Source organism: Oncorhynchus clarkii, chromosome 30 (genome assembly GCF_045791955.1).
Source record: "Oncorhynchus clarkii lewisi isolate Uvic-CL-2024 chromosome 30, UVic_Ocla_1.0, whole genome shotgun sequence".
Taxonomy (NCBI): domain Eukaryota; kingdom Metazoa; phylum Chordata; class Actinopteri; order Salmoniformes; family Salmonidae; genus Oncorhynchus; species Oncorhynchus clarkii.
The window spans coordinates 2,046,807-2,064,273 of record NC_092176.1 but is presented as its reverse complement, the minus strand read 5'-3'; the positions used below and the strand labels follow the sequence as shown (position 1 = coordinate 2,064,273).

Sequence of the window (17,467 nt, the reverse complement as noted above, 5' to 3'; positions counted from 1 at the left end):
AGATAAGTTGTGCTCTCGCCTACACCTTATCACTCATTGTCACGCCAAACATGACAAGTGGTGGCATGACGGCACAAACAGACAGACTTTGACTTGCTTGGTATCTGATGTGCTCTCCCAACCCAGTAATGGGCCCAGCTGTTCCAAGAGGCAGTATCCTTCTTATGATGTGTCATTGAAAGTGATGTGAAGACCACACTGGGAGGAAGATTAACATAACCTAGAACCTGGGGAACCTCATTTATAAAACATTCACAGATTTGATCGTAAATTGTGCATACATAGAAATCGGAAAACTGAAACATCTTGACTGGCAAGGCCTACGCAGTCACAGCAAAGACTACAAAAACCATACCGCTGTAGAAAACAAGTTTATTAGACAAATTATACACAGAAAGCTTTGCCACTTGTAACAGAGGCCTCAGATTGTTCCGTTTGAATAATATGCAACACATATACAACAAAATAGGCCTATATTAAATACTGCACATTATAATCAGTTGAAAATTGATCAAGTAATCCTGTACGTTCTATGTATGAAATAAAACATGTCACGGGCATAGCAAGTTGTGCATGCTTCTTTTTAAGAACTTGCCTCCTCTGTTATTAACCAGCAAATCAAAATGAACTCAAGATGACATGAGAAAGCTTATGTGTGGGCTGGAACTGAGGGAAACCAAATGTATAGGGTGACTGCTAACTCGATGCTCATATGATATATTATTATTCTTTTTTAAACAAATATAGCATCAACATGTAAAATATACATATTTCATAATGTGTCTGTCATTAATAGTAAATAAAATGTCTTTAAACATTGTCTGTGTCCTATTGTCATTCAATAGCCATACTGTAGCTTAAGAAAAGGACATCTAGAATGCTTGCATCAAACACTGCTTCGGTTCTCTACGCACAACATTTGCGGTTTAGTCTTAAGATAACAAACTGAAAGCTCATTCTAAACAACAAACATTATTAAATATTAATACAGTGTTAGTGAAAAGGTTAGGTTCCACTTTTCCCTTCACAAAATATTGTTTTTTTTGACCCCCTCCCCCCAAACTGCACCTAAATGGCCTCATTTAAACAATTGGCACTTTAAAAAAAGTTAGATAAACAGTACCCTTAACATTTAAGAAATGAAGAAAGATCTTTCAAAATGAATGCCATCAGCTCTACAGTTCCAATGGCAAGAAATCCTGTTGAAGCAAGAAACGGGCAAGGTGAAGCCAGCCTGCAATGATATGGCTTGTACTGTGGATGTTATCTGAAAGGGGTTCTCCTCACTCTGTCTCACTCCCTTACAGGTACACAACAGTCTGTTAGTGGACTGGAGAATGAAATGTGACTTTTTTTCTGACTGAGCCCTGGTAGAACTACAAATTAGGTTTAAAAAAAAACGTTTTTGAATATGATTAATGATGCAAACCAGAGTAAGACTATAGCAGTCATTTAGCGCTTTTCAAAATTGGTAGAAAAAAAACCAACAGCTCCAAACATTTTTTTTGTGTGACTTTCTCACCAAACACATTCCACGGATTGAAATAGATTTTCAAAGCAAATTCAATAAAATACATACAATAGCCTCAGCTGCTTTTTAAAGTCCTTTTTCTGTTGTCTTTTATCTTATATTTTCAGTTCCTTTTTGTCCCTCTATGCATCTCTCAAGTGTTTGTTTAGAGGCTGAGGCGCTCACCTTGAAATAGACAGCACAGTACAGGTGAGAAAAAAAATATCCAAACTACATACAATCAAATACAGGTCAATGGGCACTGGTACAGTGCAGTGGAATTGATGGAGCCTTATGTGCACAAAAATGACGAAGCGTGCCCAAAGCTCAGACAGTGAGGTCTCAGTCTGCAGGGCAGTGGAGCCAATGGACACCTATTTTGGTGCAGATTTCAGATTTGGAGTACAGGCATTGATGATCAACACCAGAGAACTGAGTGGGATGGAGTCCCATATGGTGAAAGGCAAAGACAAGAACATCCTTCAAATGAGCATAGGGTTGTTGCCGATTTATAGATCCTCAAGAACAGAAAAGTGTTTTCTGTTGTAAAAAACAAATACATATCCTCCTTGTTGGGTCCAAAAGCTTCTTCAGAAAGGCAGTCCTCAAATGCAATGAAACGAAAAAGAGAAAACAGAGCCCCGTCACACCCAAAAGATCCCTAGACAACCATGAGAAAGATGACAATAAAGCAAATATTAAAGTCCCCGACCTCTCACCACCAGGTTTCAGCAGGAAAACCCCCACCAAACAAAAGCAAAGCCCCTCAAAAAATCAGAACTGAAAAAGATTCCTATGTACATAGATTTTTTTGAGTGCGTTTAATTTCATCTTTCTCTCGCTGTGCACTCCTTCTCGCCTCATATGGACGTGCCCCGGTCTGGGTCGTTGCCGTAGCCGAAGTTGGGCTGGGGAGTGGGCTGGTAGGGTATGGAGGACATAGTCTTGATGGGGCTGCGGAAGAAGCCTCCGTTGGGGGCTCTCTGCCTGAAGGGCCCCCCAGTCCGGTGGTCCTGCACGGGACCAAAGGCAAAGCCCTGTTGGGCCTTGGCAGACAGGCTGCGGCTGAGGGTCTGGATCTGCTCGGGGATGAAGGTGGTAGTGGTGATGTGCGTGTTTCGGAAGTCGCTGATCTGCTCCAGGGCCTGCCGGTTGGCCGGCATAGAGTCCATGTCCAGTGGCGTCAGGTCAATGGAGGAGGTGGAGAACTGTTTGTGGGGGCTGTCGTCCTCTGTGCACAGGCTGTTAACCCGGCGGTGAAGGTGCTCCAGGTCGATCTCCTTATCATCCTGCAGGGGGGGACAGTGTGCGCAGGAAAGGGGGCGAGGGGAGAGAGAGAGGTGGCGGAGGACAGGGTCAAAGGAGAGTGAGGATAAAAGGGGGAGAAGGAGGAGGGAGAGGAAAATGAGTGAAGGTTGTTAAAGGAGAAAAGTAGTGAGGTGATTGAAGAGGGATGCATGAGTATGGTTGTCGATTGAGGAGTAGTGAGGACATCCATTGAGGGAGATCAGGGAAAAAAGTCAGAGGAGAGAAGGAGGAAACGAGGATTGATGAGCGAGGAGGAGAAGAGACCAATAGAGATTGATAAACACAGAGGAAAATAGACAAAGATGGAGTGACAGTGAGATGAAGTAAGAGTGAGATGGGATTGAAGTGATGGGCCGAAAGGGATAGGTGGGGTAAGGTAAGGAGGTAAGGTAAGGAGAGGTAGGTAGGGACAGAGAAGTCTGAGCTGCAGTAAGGAGAACACACAAACAGACATACAGTGGGGAGAACAAGTATTTGATACACTGCCGATTTTGCAGGTTTTCCTATTTACAAAGCATGTAGAGGTCTGTAATTTTTTTTTTATCATAGGTACTGTGAGAGACGGAATCTAAAACAAATATCCAGAAAATCACTTTGTATGATTTTTAATTAATTAATTAGCATTTTATTGCATGACAAAAGTATTTGATACATCAGAAATGCAGACCTTAATATTTGGTACAGAAGCCTTTGTTTGCAATTACAGAGACCACACGTTTCCTGTAGTTCTTGACCAGGTTTGCACACACTGCAGCAGGGATTTTGGCCCACTCCTCCAGACAGACCTTCTCCAGATCCTTCAGGTTTCGGGGCTGTCGCTGGGCAATACGGACTTTCAGCTCCCTCCAAAGATTTTCTATTGGGTTCAGGTCTGGAGACTGGCTAGGCCACTCCAGGACCTTGAGATGCTTCTTACGGAGCCACTCCTTAGTTGCCCTGGCTATGTGTTTCGGGTCGTTGTCATGCTGGAAGACCCAGCCACAACCCATCTTTAATGCTCTTACTGAGGGAAGGAGGTTGTTGGCCAAGATCTCGCGATACATGGCCCCATCCCTTCTCCCCTCAATACGGTGCAGTTGTCCTGTCCCCTTTGCAGAAAAGCATCCCCAAAGAATGATGTTTCCACCTCCATGCTTCACGGTTGGGATGGTGTTCTTGGGGTTGTACTCATCCTTCTTCTTCCTCCAAACACGGCAAGTGGAGTTTAGACCAAAAAGCTATATTTTTGTCTCATCAGACCACATAACCTTCTCCCATTCCTCCTCTGGATCATCCAGATGGTCATTGGCAAATTTCAGACGGGCCTGGACATGCGCTGGCTTGAGCAGGGGGATCTTGCGTGCGCTGCAGGATTTTAATCCATGACGGCGTAGTGTGTTACTAATGGTTTTCTTTGAGACTGTGGTCACAGCTCTCTTCAGGTCATTGACAAGGTCCTGCCGTGTAGTTCTGGGCTGATCCCTCACCTTCCTCATGATCATTGATGCCCCACGAGGTGAGATCTTGCATGGAGCCCCAGACCGAGGGTGATTGACCATCATCTTGAACTTCTTCCATTTTCTAATAATTGTGCCAACAGTTGTTGCCTTCTCACCAAGCTGCTGTCCTGTAGCCCATCCCAGCCTTGTGCAGGTCTACAATTTTATCCCTGATGTCCTTACACAGCTCTCTAGTCTTGGCCATTGTGGAGAGGTTGGTCTGTTTGATTGAGTGTGTGGACAGGTGTCTTTTATACAGCTAACGAGTTCAAACAGGTGCAGTTAATACAGGTAATGAGTGGAGAACAGGTCTGTGAGAGCCCGAATTCTTACTGGTTGGTAGGTGATCAAATACTTATGTCATGCAATAAAATGCAAATTTATTACTTAAAAATCACACAAAGTGATTTTCTGGATTTTTGCTTTAGATTCCGTCTCTCACAGTTGAAGTGTACCCATGATAAACAATTACAGACCTCTACATGCTTTGGAAGTAGGAAAACCTGCAACATCGGCAGTGTATCAAATACTTGTTCTCCCCACTGTATATCTCCAGGGTCTACAGGGGGTTGCAGCTCCTCTGGAATCCAAACACACACACCGCTAAAGGCAACGTGCTGTTAGATTTGAGCATGCCATGCCGGACAACCAATCAAGCATTAATATGGTCTTATTAATTACTGACCGCTCCTTGTGGAGCAAGTCGGCGAGAAAATAGATTACAAATGCGACACAACGGTCAGATTAGGATTCAGTCATTTTTTTTTGCAACATGTTGCAACGTTGTCGCGTAGGCATTAAATGTGTGCAGATGCTTACATTTACACACTAGTTAAAGTGCAAGGTAGCTACATGTATTTAATGACTGGTTTTGTGAATACAGTTGGAGGGGAAAGGGGTTTACCCATCTTTCCCACATGTGATACAGACACATAAATAGCACTACTACATCCACATAAAATGATTGGTTCACATCTTTGTGATGGTCACACTCAGAGAGGAGTTTCATGCTTGTGCTGAGAGGAAAGATGCAAGATGATTGTGTCCCTTGTGGGGGAACAGGGAGTGGGGTACCGTTGGATGGAGGTGGAGGAACACATAGCGCTTACTCCATTTTGGGAGAGGGCATCCCCGGTGGTGGGTACAAACACAGAGTCACTGACAGAGCTACTGACCATGTGGAGTGGAGGGGGGTCTTGCCCCGGGTTACCCTCTCCATCTCAGAGGGGGAGGGGGCAGGAGGGGGTACTGTTTGTGGTGATCTGGTCATGCCACACACCCAGGAGTGGGGGGGGGATTGAGGAAGGAGGGGTGGTTGAAAGTAAAGGAACGAGGAGGTGAGAGAAAAACAGTGAGTGACAGAGGACCAGTCAGTTGACTGCTAGAGCCAGGTCACCTTATGGGTAACTACCGTACGACGAGAGGACCGGCCTGTTGGATCAACTGAAGAGTGTTACGTGTAGTAGCATTTTGCTAACACACAAAGCAAAATATAAGACAGAGTTAAAAAGTGTTCTAAGCGATTGGCCTCTGTTTCAATCAGATGTGTAGGCTTCCATTTTGGGGGGGGAATTCATTCACGTTTGAGGGGCTCACTTTCATTCATATGAATTGAAATGTACAGATTTACACTGCAGACCTTAGCTAAACATACATGTCTATAGAGCATAAGATGCACCTGTTAACCCATTACATGACTGCACACCTAACCGTATCACGCTTGGTCGGCGAGAGCATGCTGCAAGCCCTCTAGTGGAGGAAAGGCATCATAGCTCACATGTTGGCAGGCGGTGCCAGTGACTAGAAATATCATCAATGCGATAGTTTTGTTGTTGTCAGCAGAAAAGCAATAAATATGACAATCTGGGTTGTAATTCCACAACCGAATGGTTTGAGTTAGCTCTAACAAGAATCTCACAGCATCCGCTCCTATTTAAAGCTTCTGTCATAGGTATAACCTGGAGGTGGGAGGAGAGGCAGCGAAAGAGGTCATTCTTATTTTAGGGACGAGTTGGGAGGGATCGTCGTTGGGTTCAACCCTGTGCTGGACGATCAAGGCACACGGGATGTCACAGCATGCGGGTGACTGGGGATAATGGGGGGAGGGGGCAGTCCTGAGAGTGGTGAGGGGGATGTCGTGATGGGTGTCATGTTGGTGGTGGCACGGTTAAGCTTGCCTGGCGGAAGTGCCATCAGCCTGTGTCTGTGTATGTGTGTTTGTGGGTGTTTGTGCAAGGACAGAGAGACAGTGGCAGACAGACGTACACAAGGACAGAGAAAGGATGAGAGCAGGCAAATGGGAGGATGAAGGAGGGATTTTGTCGGAGGAGAGGCGGGGGTGAGTAGAAAAGACAGCACAGTCAGCCCATACAAACACACACACAAACGCTCTGTGGGTTTTTTTTTTACGTCCGAGGAGGAGCCTTCGAAGATATACCTGGAAGGGTGAAAAATGGCATTTTGTATTGCTCTCCCTCGCCCGCTTTACCCTCAACACAGTGTACTTATCTACAAAACAAAACCAAAAGGGAATGAGAGCTTCAGCCAGCAGGGACAGTAAATCAGACATGATCAAACATTTTGTGCTCAACATTGTGAACAAAGTGGCCGTTCATTGTGTGTAGTGTCCAATACTACTTAGCCACCCTCTCTTCCTTTATCATTACACACGGTATATAGCAAGACAGATCCACCACCCACCACCCAAACGACTCCAAGTAACATCAACATCTGTGGTACATGTATATAGCCACAGAAGCACAGTCATACCATATAGCAGCAAAGGAGATACATTGGTGAACAGAGGATAAGGATTTATGGTAGTATTGCCTTTGTGCTATTGTATAACTGCCCTGTACTGTGCCATGTATTTTACGTTTTGTGTGGACCCCAGGAAGAGTACCTGCTGAATGACTAACAGCTAATAGGGATCCCAATAAACTTAACTAAACTGGTTAAAAGACACAGTGGGCCATACTGTGTGTAGCCTATATTACTGTTGTGCCTATGAACAAGGGACCTATCCCAACACTAACATGAACTAATGTATGTGCTAGATATTTCAAAATGCATCTGGCAATCTGTTTGTATTGGAAATGAATCCTGCAACACTGAAGGATTGAAATGCTTTCATTTAAGAGACCCCCAACACCACAATCCTATATCTGCTTGGAGGGTAGAGTTTAGCAAAGCCTCATTGGAGTTTGTGACCAGTAGTAGAGGACTAACTCTACTGAACTCTATTCATCACATGGATGCCTCATCACCGTGTTAATCATTACACAACACATCCCACAACACAACAAAACACAACACAGAGACGCAACACAGAAACACTAACAGTGATCACATAGAAGCAGAGGCCTGAACAGGGACAGGCCTCTAAAACATTGGGATGAACAGAATGCAGCATTCATGTACCAGGAGGAAAACAGAGATACAAACGCAGCTCGTCCCCAGGCAGCTAACGTGGCTTTGGGTTGGAGCTCAGTGGGAGCTGTGTGTTTGTGGACCGTGAGTGTGTGTGTGTGTGTGTTTGTTCCCATAGAGTAATAATACATTATTATGATTATTTCTATTGTTGAATCTTTAGGTGACACATTTTTTCTGATTGCAACTGATGAAGGAAAAGGAGAATGGAAGTACTGGAAATCATCGAGGCGTTATGCAAAACGGACAACAAATGGGACAGCTTACAGTGAGGAGGTGAGGGCTCTGGGAGTGGGGTGCCTGGAAAACAACCTCTCACTCAACGTCACCATAACAAAGAAGATGGTCGTGGACTTCAGGAGACAGCAGAGGGTGCACCCCCCTATCTACATCGACGGGACCGCAGCGGAGTAGGTGGAAAGCTTCAAGTTCCTTGGCATATACAATCGTGGCTAAAAGTTTTGAGAATGACACAAATATTAATTTTCACAAAGTCTGCTTGCTCTGTTTGTATGATGGCAATTTGCATATACTCCAGAATGTTATGAAGAGTGATCAGATGAATTGCAATTAATTGCAAAGTCCCTCTTTGCCATGCAAATGAACTCAATCCCCCAAAAACATTTCCACTGCATTTCAGCCCTGCCACAAAAGGACCAGCTGACATCATGTCAGTGATTCTCTCATTAACACAGGTGTGAGTGTTGACGAGGACAAGGCTGGAAATCACTCTGTCATGCTGATTGAGTTCGAATAACAGACTCTAAGCTTCAAACGGAGGGTGGTGCTTGGAATCATTGTTCTTCCTCTGTCATCCATGGTTACCTGCAAGGAAACACGTGCTGTCATCATTTCTTTGCACAAAAATGGCTTCACAGGCAAGGATATTGCTGCCAGTAAGATTGCACCTAAATCAATCCATTTATCAGATCATCAAGAACTTCAAGGAGAGCGGTTCAATTGTTGTGAAGAAGGCTTCAGGGCTCCCAAGAAAGTCCAGCAAGCACCAGAAAAGTATCCTAAAGTTGATTCAGCTGCGGGATCAGGGCACCACCAGTACAGAGCTTGCTCAGGAATGGCAGCAGGAAGGAGTGATTGCATCTGCATGCACAGTGAGGCGAAGACTTTTGGAGGATGGCCTGGTGTCAAGAAGGGCAGGAAGGAAGAACATCAGGGACAGACTGATATTCTGCAAAAGGTACAGGGATTGGACTGCTGAGGACTGAGGAAGTCATTTTCTCTGATGAATCCCCTTTCCAATTGTTTGGGGCATCCGAAAAAAAGCTTGTCCGGAGAAGACAAGGCGAGCGCTACCATCAGTCCTATGTCATGCCAACAGTAAAGCATCCTGAGACCATTCATGTGTGGGATTGCTTCTCAGCCAAGGGAGTGGGCTCACTCACAATTTTGCCTAAGAACACAGCCATGAATAAAGAAAGGTACCAACACATCCTCCAAGAGCAACTTCTCCCAAATATCCAGGAAAAGTTTGGTGATGAACAATGCCTTTTCCAGCATGATGGAGCACCTTGCCATAAGGCAAAAGTGATAACTAAGTGGCTCGGGGAACAAAACATCGATATTTTGGGTCCATGGCCAGGAAACTCCCCAGACCTTAATCCCATTGAGAACTTGTGGTCAATCCTCAAGAGGCGAGTGTACAAACAAAAACCCACAAATTCTGACAAAATCCAAGCATTGATTATGCAAGAATGGGCTGCCATCAGTCAGGATGTGGCCCAGAAGTTAATTGACAGCATACCAGGGCGGAGTCCTTGAAAGAGAAGGCACAACATTGCACATATTGACTCTTTGCATCAACTTCATGTAATTGTCAGTAAAAGCCTTTGATACTTCAGTATTCCATAATAACATCTGACAAAAATATCTAAAGACACTGAGGCAGCAGACTTTGTGAAAATTAATATTTGTGTAATTCTCAAAACTTTTGGTCACGACTGTACATCACTAAGAAACTGAAATGGACCACCCACACAGACAGTGTGGTGAAAAAGGCACAACAGAGCCTCTTCAACCTCAGGAGGCTAAAGAATTTGGCTTGTCACCTAAAACCCTCACAAAATTGTACAGGTGCACAATTGAAAGCATCCTGTCGGGCTGTATCACCGCCTGGTATGGCAACTGCACCGCCCGCAACCGCAAGGCTCTCCAGAGGGTGGTGTGGTCTACTGAATGCATTACCGGGGGCAAACTACCCGCCGTCCAGGACACCTACAGCACCGGTTGTCACAGGAAGGCCAAAAAGATCATCAAGGACATCAACCACCCGAGCCACTGCCTGTTCATCCCGCTGTCATCCAGAAGGTGAGGTCAGTACAGGTGCAAAGTACAGGTTTCATTCAAAGAGGAACACCAGCTTAATTGCGACAAGCCTAATGCGATTGAGCAGCTGTGTCATTACTCAGTGTTTGTTGGTCTGTGTATGCTTGTATGCACGTTATAAGCTTGTTGTATGTCTGTCTGTGTGTGAGCGAGCTAGGTAGCAGTCCTTACAGTACATAGTGCACTACTTTTGACCATATGGTTTCAAGCCCTGGTCGAAAGTAGTGCACTATAAAGGAAATAGGGTTCCATTTGGGACGAAGCCTATATTGAGGACCGGAGGGAAGGGATATTCCTAATGAGAAAGGGCAGTAGTGCAGTATATTGAGGAAGCTGATGGCTCCTAGTGAAAGCCTCTTGACTGCAGACACACTGGGTCACTCTGACACACTGCACCGGGCCCAGCAGGATGTGACCTCACCACCATCACCCTGCCGACCGTAACCACGGTCCATAAGCACAGTCCCCAGCGTCACTGTGGGCCATGGGCAGGGTGAAGTGTAGGGCTCAACTAAACAACATGGCTAAGACACCACTACTTTCACCATGGCAGCTTTAGGCTACCACTACAACTCTTGGATTCCGTAAATGGTATGAAGTTCAAAGTTTATAATGCAGCACTCTATATCCAGTTTTATGTGAATTAGCCAAATCAGTTCAATATTCAAAGAGGATGAGGGCTCGCAACAGATCACTACTACCCAGCTTTTTACAAAACTCACTCTTTAAAATCAATACCATGCAAATATTTTTTTTTTTAACAATGCAACCAATATCCATGCAGTACCTAAACAAAGTAAAGGGCAATTTTGATAGGACTATTTGAGTGCTAAATTAAGTGATGTGATAATCACATTGATTTCTCAATGCTCTTCATTACAAAGACCTTGAACCCCAGGCACCGACACACTGGTCAGTCAGGGTCCCTGTATTGAAGGTTAATAAAGATGGCAGGGGGCTACTGGGCTTCTTTGTATATGACCACTGGCCAGACAGGCTCACTAGTTAACCTGACACATGAAAGCTGTTGTAAGTGCAGGGGGTCATGGGTAGGGGGTAGAGGGGGATAGAAAGCTGGGGTGGGGTGCTATGATGGGGAACAGACTTGAGACGACACAGGCCTCGCTGCCTTGATCAAAAGCTTTCATTATTGTCGAGCTGAAGAGATGAAACAGGCATTCTGTTGAGCACCCGGCTTCCTGTGGCGTGGCTATGATGTCGTGACCCAGTCAACAACACACAGACACCAGCTGAGAGGACAGAATAGGAGGGGATAGGAGAGGTGGGAAGGGAAGGGAAGGAGAGGAGAGCATGGCAGAGGGGTTATTGATGAGGGTGTGTGCATGGTTGGTTGTGTCTTGATAGGTGGGTTGAGAGGGATCTCGGCAACATAGGAAATTAAATGTGAAATAAAAAAAATTATAATGTTAATGGAGTAAACTATTATTTTAGTGGTAAACTGACCCTCATTCTAAGATTTACTTTGCTTTATTACAAAATGCATTTTCAAAAAAATTATCCTAAATTAGTGCCACTCCATGGCTTGATTTAATTTGTGATTCTAATTTATACATGACTAATGAACACTAAATTGGGCATGACAATATTTATTTTCCATAATTGCATTACTCTCTGCTCGTTAGTACATTTGCATTTCACATCAGCTTTGCTGAGTAGGATTTCACAGTCCTCGAGTCTCAGGGACAATCATTTCCATAACCACTGTGCTTGGGTCTGGAAGTGATGAAAACGCCTTGGCTGTGCCTACCTGCTCATTAGGTGGACGAGTGGAAGAAGAGATATGACAGAAAGAAACATAGGAAAGATAAATTATTGTGCTATGCATGGCTGTACCTTGTGTTAGCAATCAAATGTACAGGGGACATCAAAATTCAATACAGCCCTTTAACATGGGATACGTTTCTGTTTCAAGCTGGTGCGCCTTCTTCTCTATGACTCTATGGTGTTGTTAACATAAGAGTCTGCATTTATGTCTCTGGCCCGAAATGGACTGGACAGAGACACAAATGCCAGATGGACTGGTCCATCTTTAGCCTAGTGGGCCTGTCTAAATGGGGGTTTTGGCAGAATGGTCCTTATTTGAGGGCCACGAGGAAGAAAAATAACCAGTTTGTTAGAAATGCCTGCACTGATTTCTGGTCCCTGTCTGTCCCTGCCTCTGTCTGGGTTAGAGCATGCTGGAGCAATCCCATAGGCTGTCTTTATGCGGCCATAAATATGTGGCATAAAATACCTTATCTTTGAGGAATCAGACTTTCAAGGAAATATTTAGATAGCCACATTCCAAATGCAGTTTAAAGAGAACTGTTTGTCTTTTGAGTGAGTAACAGTTGCTGCAATTGATGATGCTCATGGTGGTTTAAGCCCTGAAACCATGACCTAGTCAGTGTAGCTTGTGTGAGCTTCCGGACCCTTTCGTTTTATGAATTTTACAAATACACTCGAAACTGGTGACATTTTACCCAAACCCCCTCATATACTACAGCATGTGTGCGTCCCAAATGGCACCCTATTCCCTATTTAGTGTACTACTTTTAACCAGAGTCATGTGGACCCTGGTTGTCCTTGTCAAAAGTAGTGCACTATATAGAGAACAGGGTGCCATTTGGAACGCATTCTATGTCATGTGCAGTCACAGTAACAGATGTCAGTTAAATCTTTCTAAAAAGAGGTTTGTTCCCACGCCTTATGTAGTTCCAGTGTCATAGATGGAAAACCCTGGAGTGAGCCGGAGTTTCACTGTGTTCATCTTATCAAACGCCAAATGTTTGTTTATTGTCCGTCCTAACCAGCTAGCCAGGGGCAGCTTTGACACCACAGCAAGGGACAGACCACTTGACTAACAGGTTAACGACTGCTCTCCTCACTACGTACAAACATCTGTTACATTATGACACTGACAACATGTACAGTAGACATGACAACCATGACATGTATCCGGAAAACAGAATGTTCAAGTCAAGTGTTACCGAGACCCCCAGACACAGACCCCCACAACCACCCTGGCCTCCCCCAGCTCCTCACCTCTTTGGAGGGGACTCGTGAGCCCTTCCTCCTTGTCCACCAGGTCTCCACCATGGCGATGAGACAGGAGAGCACCACACCCGCCGCCAGCACGCAGAACACGCCGGCAAAGCTGTGGATGTCCAGGGCGCTGCCGCGGTGTTTGGTGTGCACCGCAGAGTACAGGTCACACGGGCTGTCCCGGGGCCACCACTTCAGCTTCAGGATGTCCATGTCCCCGTTCTGCTGCAGCTCCAGGATCCTGACACACACACACAGATAGATGCACACACACGCGCACATGCACGCATGGACAGACATACGGATGCGCGCACACAGATATACACACAAACAAACAAATTGAGTACAGATGTGTTATTGTCTGCAGGTGTATACAGGGATAGGGCAAAATCTACATTTCATTCAGATTGGACTGCATCACATTTTCTTCAGGATGTAGGTTATAATCTACTTGCCCTGAAGAGTAAGTAGCTTAGACTCCGTGCCATATTTATTAGGTACACCCATCTAGTACTAGGTCGAACCCCCCTTCGGGACACAAGGTGTGACATTCAAATGCTGCTCAATTGGTATCAAGGGAACTAACGTGTGACAGGAAAACATTTCCCACACCATTACACCACCACCACCACCCGGTACAGGATGGGGCCATGGACTCATGCTGCTTATGCCAAATCCTGACTCTACCATCAGCATGACGCAACAGGAACCGGGATTCATGCGAGCAGGCAATGTTTTTCCACTCCTCAATTGTCAAGTGATGGTGATCCCGTGCCCACAAGAGCAGCTTCTTCTTGTTTTTAGCTGATAGGAGTAGAACCCAGTGTGGTCGTCTGCTGCAAAAGCCCATCCATAATAAGGACTGACAAGGTTGTGCTTTTCCAAGATGCCATTCTGCACACCACTGCTGTACTGCGCCGCTAGGTAGCCTAGTGGTTAGAGCGTTGGGTCAGTAACTGAATGGTTGCAGGATCAAATTCCTGAGCTGACAAAGTCAAAATCTGTTCTGAACAAGGCAGTTAACCCACTGTTCCCCGGTAGGCTGTCATTGTAAATAAGAATTTGTTCTTAACTGACTTGCCTAGTTAAATTAAAAAATATATATTTGCCTGTTTGTGGCCCACCTGTTAGCTTGCACAATTTTTCACATTCTCCTTTGACCATTCTCATCAACGAGCTGTTTTTGCCCACAGGACTGCCGCTGACTGGATGTTTTTTGTTAATTGCACCATTCTCTGTAAACCCTAGACACTGTCGTGCGTTTAAAGCCCAGGAGGCCAGACATTTCTGAGATACGCCTGGCACCGACGATCATAATACGCTCAAAGTTGCTTAGGTAACTCGTTTTGCAACATTCTAACGTTAAATTGCATAGTAATTCAGAGCATGTGCAGACCAGCTGGCTGGACTGTTAACGGACATATTCCATCTCTCCCTTTCCCAGTCTGTTTTCCCAACTTGCGTCAAGATGTCCACAATTGTTCCTGTACCCAAGAAAGCAAAGGTAACTGAACTAAATGACTATTTCCCCATAGCACTCACTTCTGTCATCATTAAGTGCTTTAAGGGGCTAGTTAAGGATCATCTAACCTCCACCTTACCAGACACCCTAGACCCACTACAATTTGCATACAGCAGATCCACTGATGGTGCCATCGCCCTGCACACTGTCGTATTCCATCTGGACAAGAGGAATACCTATGTAAGAATGATGTTCATTGACTACAGCTCAGCTTTCAACACCATAATGCCCTCCAAGCTCATCACTAAGCTTGGGGCCCTGGGTCTGAACCCGGCCCTGTGCAACTAGGTCCTGGACTTCCTGACGGGCCACCCCCAGGTGGTGAAGTATGGCAACCACACCTCCGCTACGCTGATCCTCAACACAGGAGCCCCACATGGTTGCATGCTCAGCCCCCTCCTGTGCTCCCTGTTCACCCATGACTGCTAGGCCATGCACGTCTCCAACTCAATCATCAAGTTTGCAAACGACACAACAGTGGTGGGCCTGATTACCAACAGCAACAAAACAGCCTAGAGGGTGGTGAGGGCCCTGGCAGAGTGGTGCCAGGAATACAACAACCTTGTTTTCGTCTAGACAGAGGCATATAAACTGAGAGTCACAAAACATAGACTGACATAGACTGACCAGGTGAAAGCTATGATCCCTTACTCTTGTCACTTAAATCCACTTCAATCAGTGGAGATGAAGGCAAGGAGACAGGGTTAAAGAAGGATTTTTAAACCTTCAGACAATTGAGACATGGACTGTGTGTGTGCCATTCAGAGGGTGAATGGGCAAGACCAAATATTTAAGTAACTTTGAACGGGGTATGGAAGTAGGTGCCAGGGGCACCAGTTTGAGTGTGTCAAGATCTGCAACAGTGCTGGGTTTTTCACACTCAACAGTTTCCCGTGTGTATCAAAAATGGTTCACCACCCAAAGGACACCCAGCCAATTTGACACAACTGTGGGAAGAATTGGAGTCAACATGGGCCAGCATCCCCGTGGAACACTTTCGACACCTTGTAGAGTCCATGCCATATCTATGACTCTGGCTAGACTAAAAGAAGGTTTTGTATTCAAAGGCAAGCACTGAGTATGACTCATGTCATTCACATTGTATGATGATCTGAGGGTTGAATCTCAATTGTATTTCCTGGATTCCTCGCATCCTCTCTCCTCACCTCATTCTCAAAACACATTAGAGGTCAGAGAAGGAACCTTGACTCTTCTCCTCCAATGCGAGGGAGGACACTAGGACTCAAGAAAATACATGAGATTCCCCCTGATTCCCTGCAGTTGTTTGAATGGTCCTCAAACACTAGAGGGCAATATTGGACAAATAATGATGCCACAGACTGACAGCTGTATTAACCTGTCAAAATAATTATAAGAAATATGAATATGTTTTGTAGCAGAGTGTTACTACTTTTCTCTAACGACGTTATGCTGTCCAGCTAAACAAATTAACAATGACATCCAATAAAAACCCTCAAAGGTTTATTTAGAGCCTTCTGTTAATTTACAGAACTATATTTCAGAGGTCTGGCTTGCGGTATCGCAGGAAACAAAATTAACAGCACACACACACACACACACACGGACAAAGACACACGAGTGACTTGAATGACAACACTTATCTTTGACTGTGCCTCTACAAAGTATAACAAATAAAAATGTTGCCAAAGTATCTCAAATGCAAATGTAGTACAACGGTAGTTTACACAATTAGAAAATGAATAATAGCAGAGGAGCATATCTTATTTCAATAACATATAATACTATATTATAGACATTATTTTAACCTCTTTAACCTCTGCTACATAGGCACATAGAACTGCACGGTCTGATTTTGGGATTACTGTTGGGAGACTAAGGGATCTTATTTAGATAAGGCCCACATAACAGATGACTCAGATGTTGGCTCAGATGGAATGAAAAAGAGGAATACATGCTAGTGAAACGTCCAATCAGAAACAGAGACTTGATAAGCTGTAGACCATACTATCTACCTAGAGAGTTTTCATCTGTATTTTTCGTAGCTGTCTACATACCACCACAGACGAATGCAGGCACTAAGACCGCACTCAATGAGCTGTACACCGCCATAAGAAAACAGCAAAATGCTCATCCAGAGGCAGTGCTCCTAGTGGCCGGGGACGTTAATGCAGGGAAACTGAAATCTGTTTGACCTCATTTCTATCAGCATGTTAAATGTGTAACCAGAGGGGGAAAAAAAACTATAGACCACCTTTGCGCCACACACAGAGACACGTACAACTCTCCCTCACCCTCCATTTGGTAAATCTGACCATAATTCTATCCTCCTGATTCCCGCTTACAAGCAAAAGCAGGAAGCACCAGTGACTCGGTCAATTAAAAAAACAGATCAAATGAAGCAGATGGTAAGCTACAGGACTGTTTGCTAGCACAGACTGGAATATGTTCCGGGATTCTTCCGATGGCATTGATGGCTTCATCAATAAGTGCATCGATGACGTCGTCCCCACAGTGACTGTACGTACATAATCTCAACCAGAAGCTATGGATTACAGGAAACATCCGTTCTGAGCTAAAGGGTAGAGCTGCCGCTTTCAAGAATTGGGTCTCTAACTCAGAAGCTTACAAGAAATCCCGCTATTCCCCATCAAACAGGCAAAGCGTCAATACAGGACTAAGATCGAATCATACTACACCGGCTCCAACACTCGTCGGATGAGGCAGGGCTTGCAAACTATTACTGTACTACAAAGGGAAGCACAGCCGAGAGCTGCCCAGTGACACGAGCCTACCAGACGAGCTAAATGACTTCTATGCTAACTTTGAGGCAAGTAACACAGAAACATGCAA

The 17,467-nt window shown here is 44.9% G+C and overlaps 1 protein-coding gene across 2 annotated transcripts in view; it reads right to left on the bottom strand.

Annotated features, from left to right (window-relative positions):
* Nucleotides 1-355: 355 nt before the first annotated feature.
* The window catches only part of LOC139390005 (glutamate receptor, ionotropic, delta 2), a 565,966-nt gene continuing 548,854 nt past the window's right edge, over nucleotides 356-17,467 (bottom strand). The window contains exons 15-16 of one of the 2 annotated variants that reach the window (XM_071137090.1): nucleotides 13,114-13,354; nucleotides 356-2,799 (exon numbers count right to left, since the gene is read on the bottom strand). In XM_071137090.1, the coding sequence (XP_070993191.1) occupies nucleotides 2,371-2,799; nucleotides 13,114-13,354 (670 nt within the window). In that variant the 3' untranslated portion in view covers nucleotides 356-2,370. Of the gene's footprint in view, nucleotides 2,800-6,389; nucleotides 6,500-13,113; nucleotides 13,355-17,467 lie in introns of those variants that run through there. The other variant, XM_071137092.1, reaches the window with a different exon arrangement.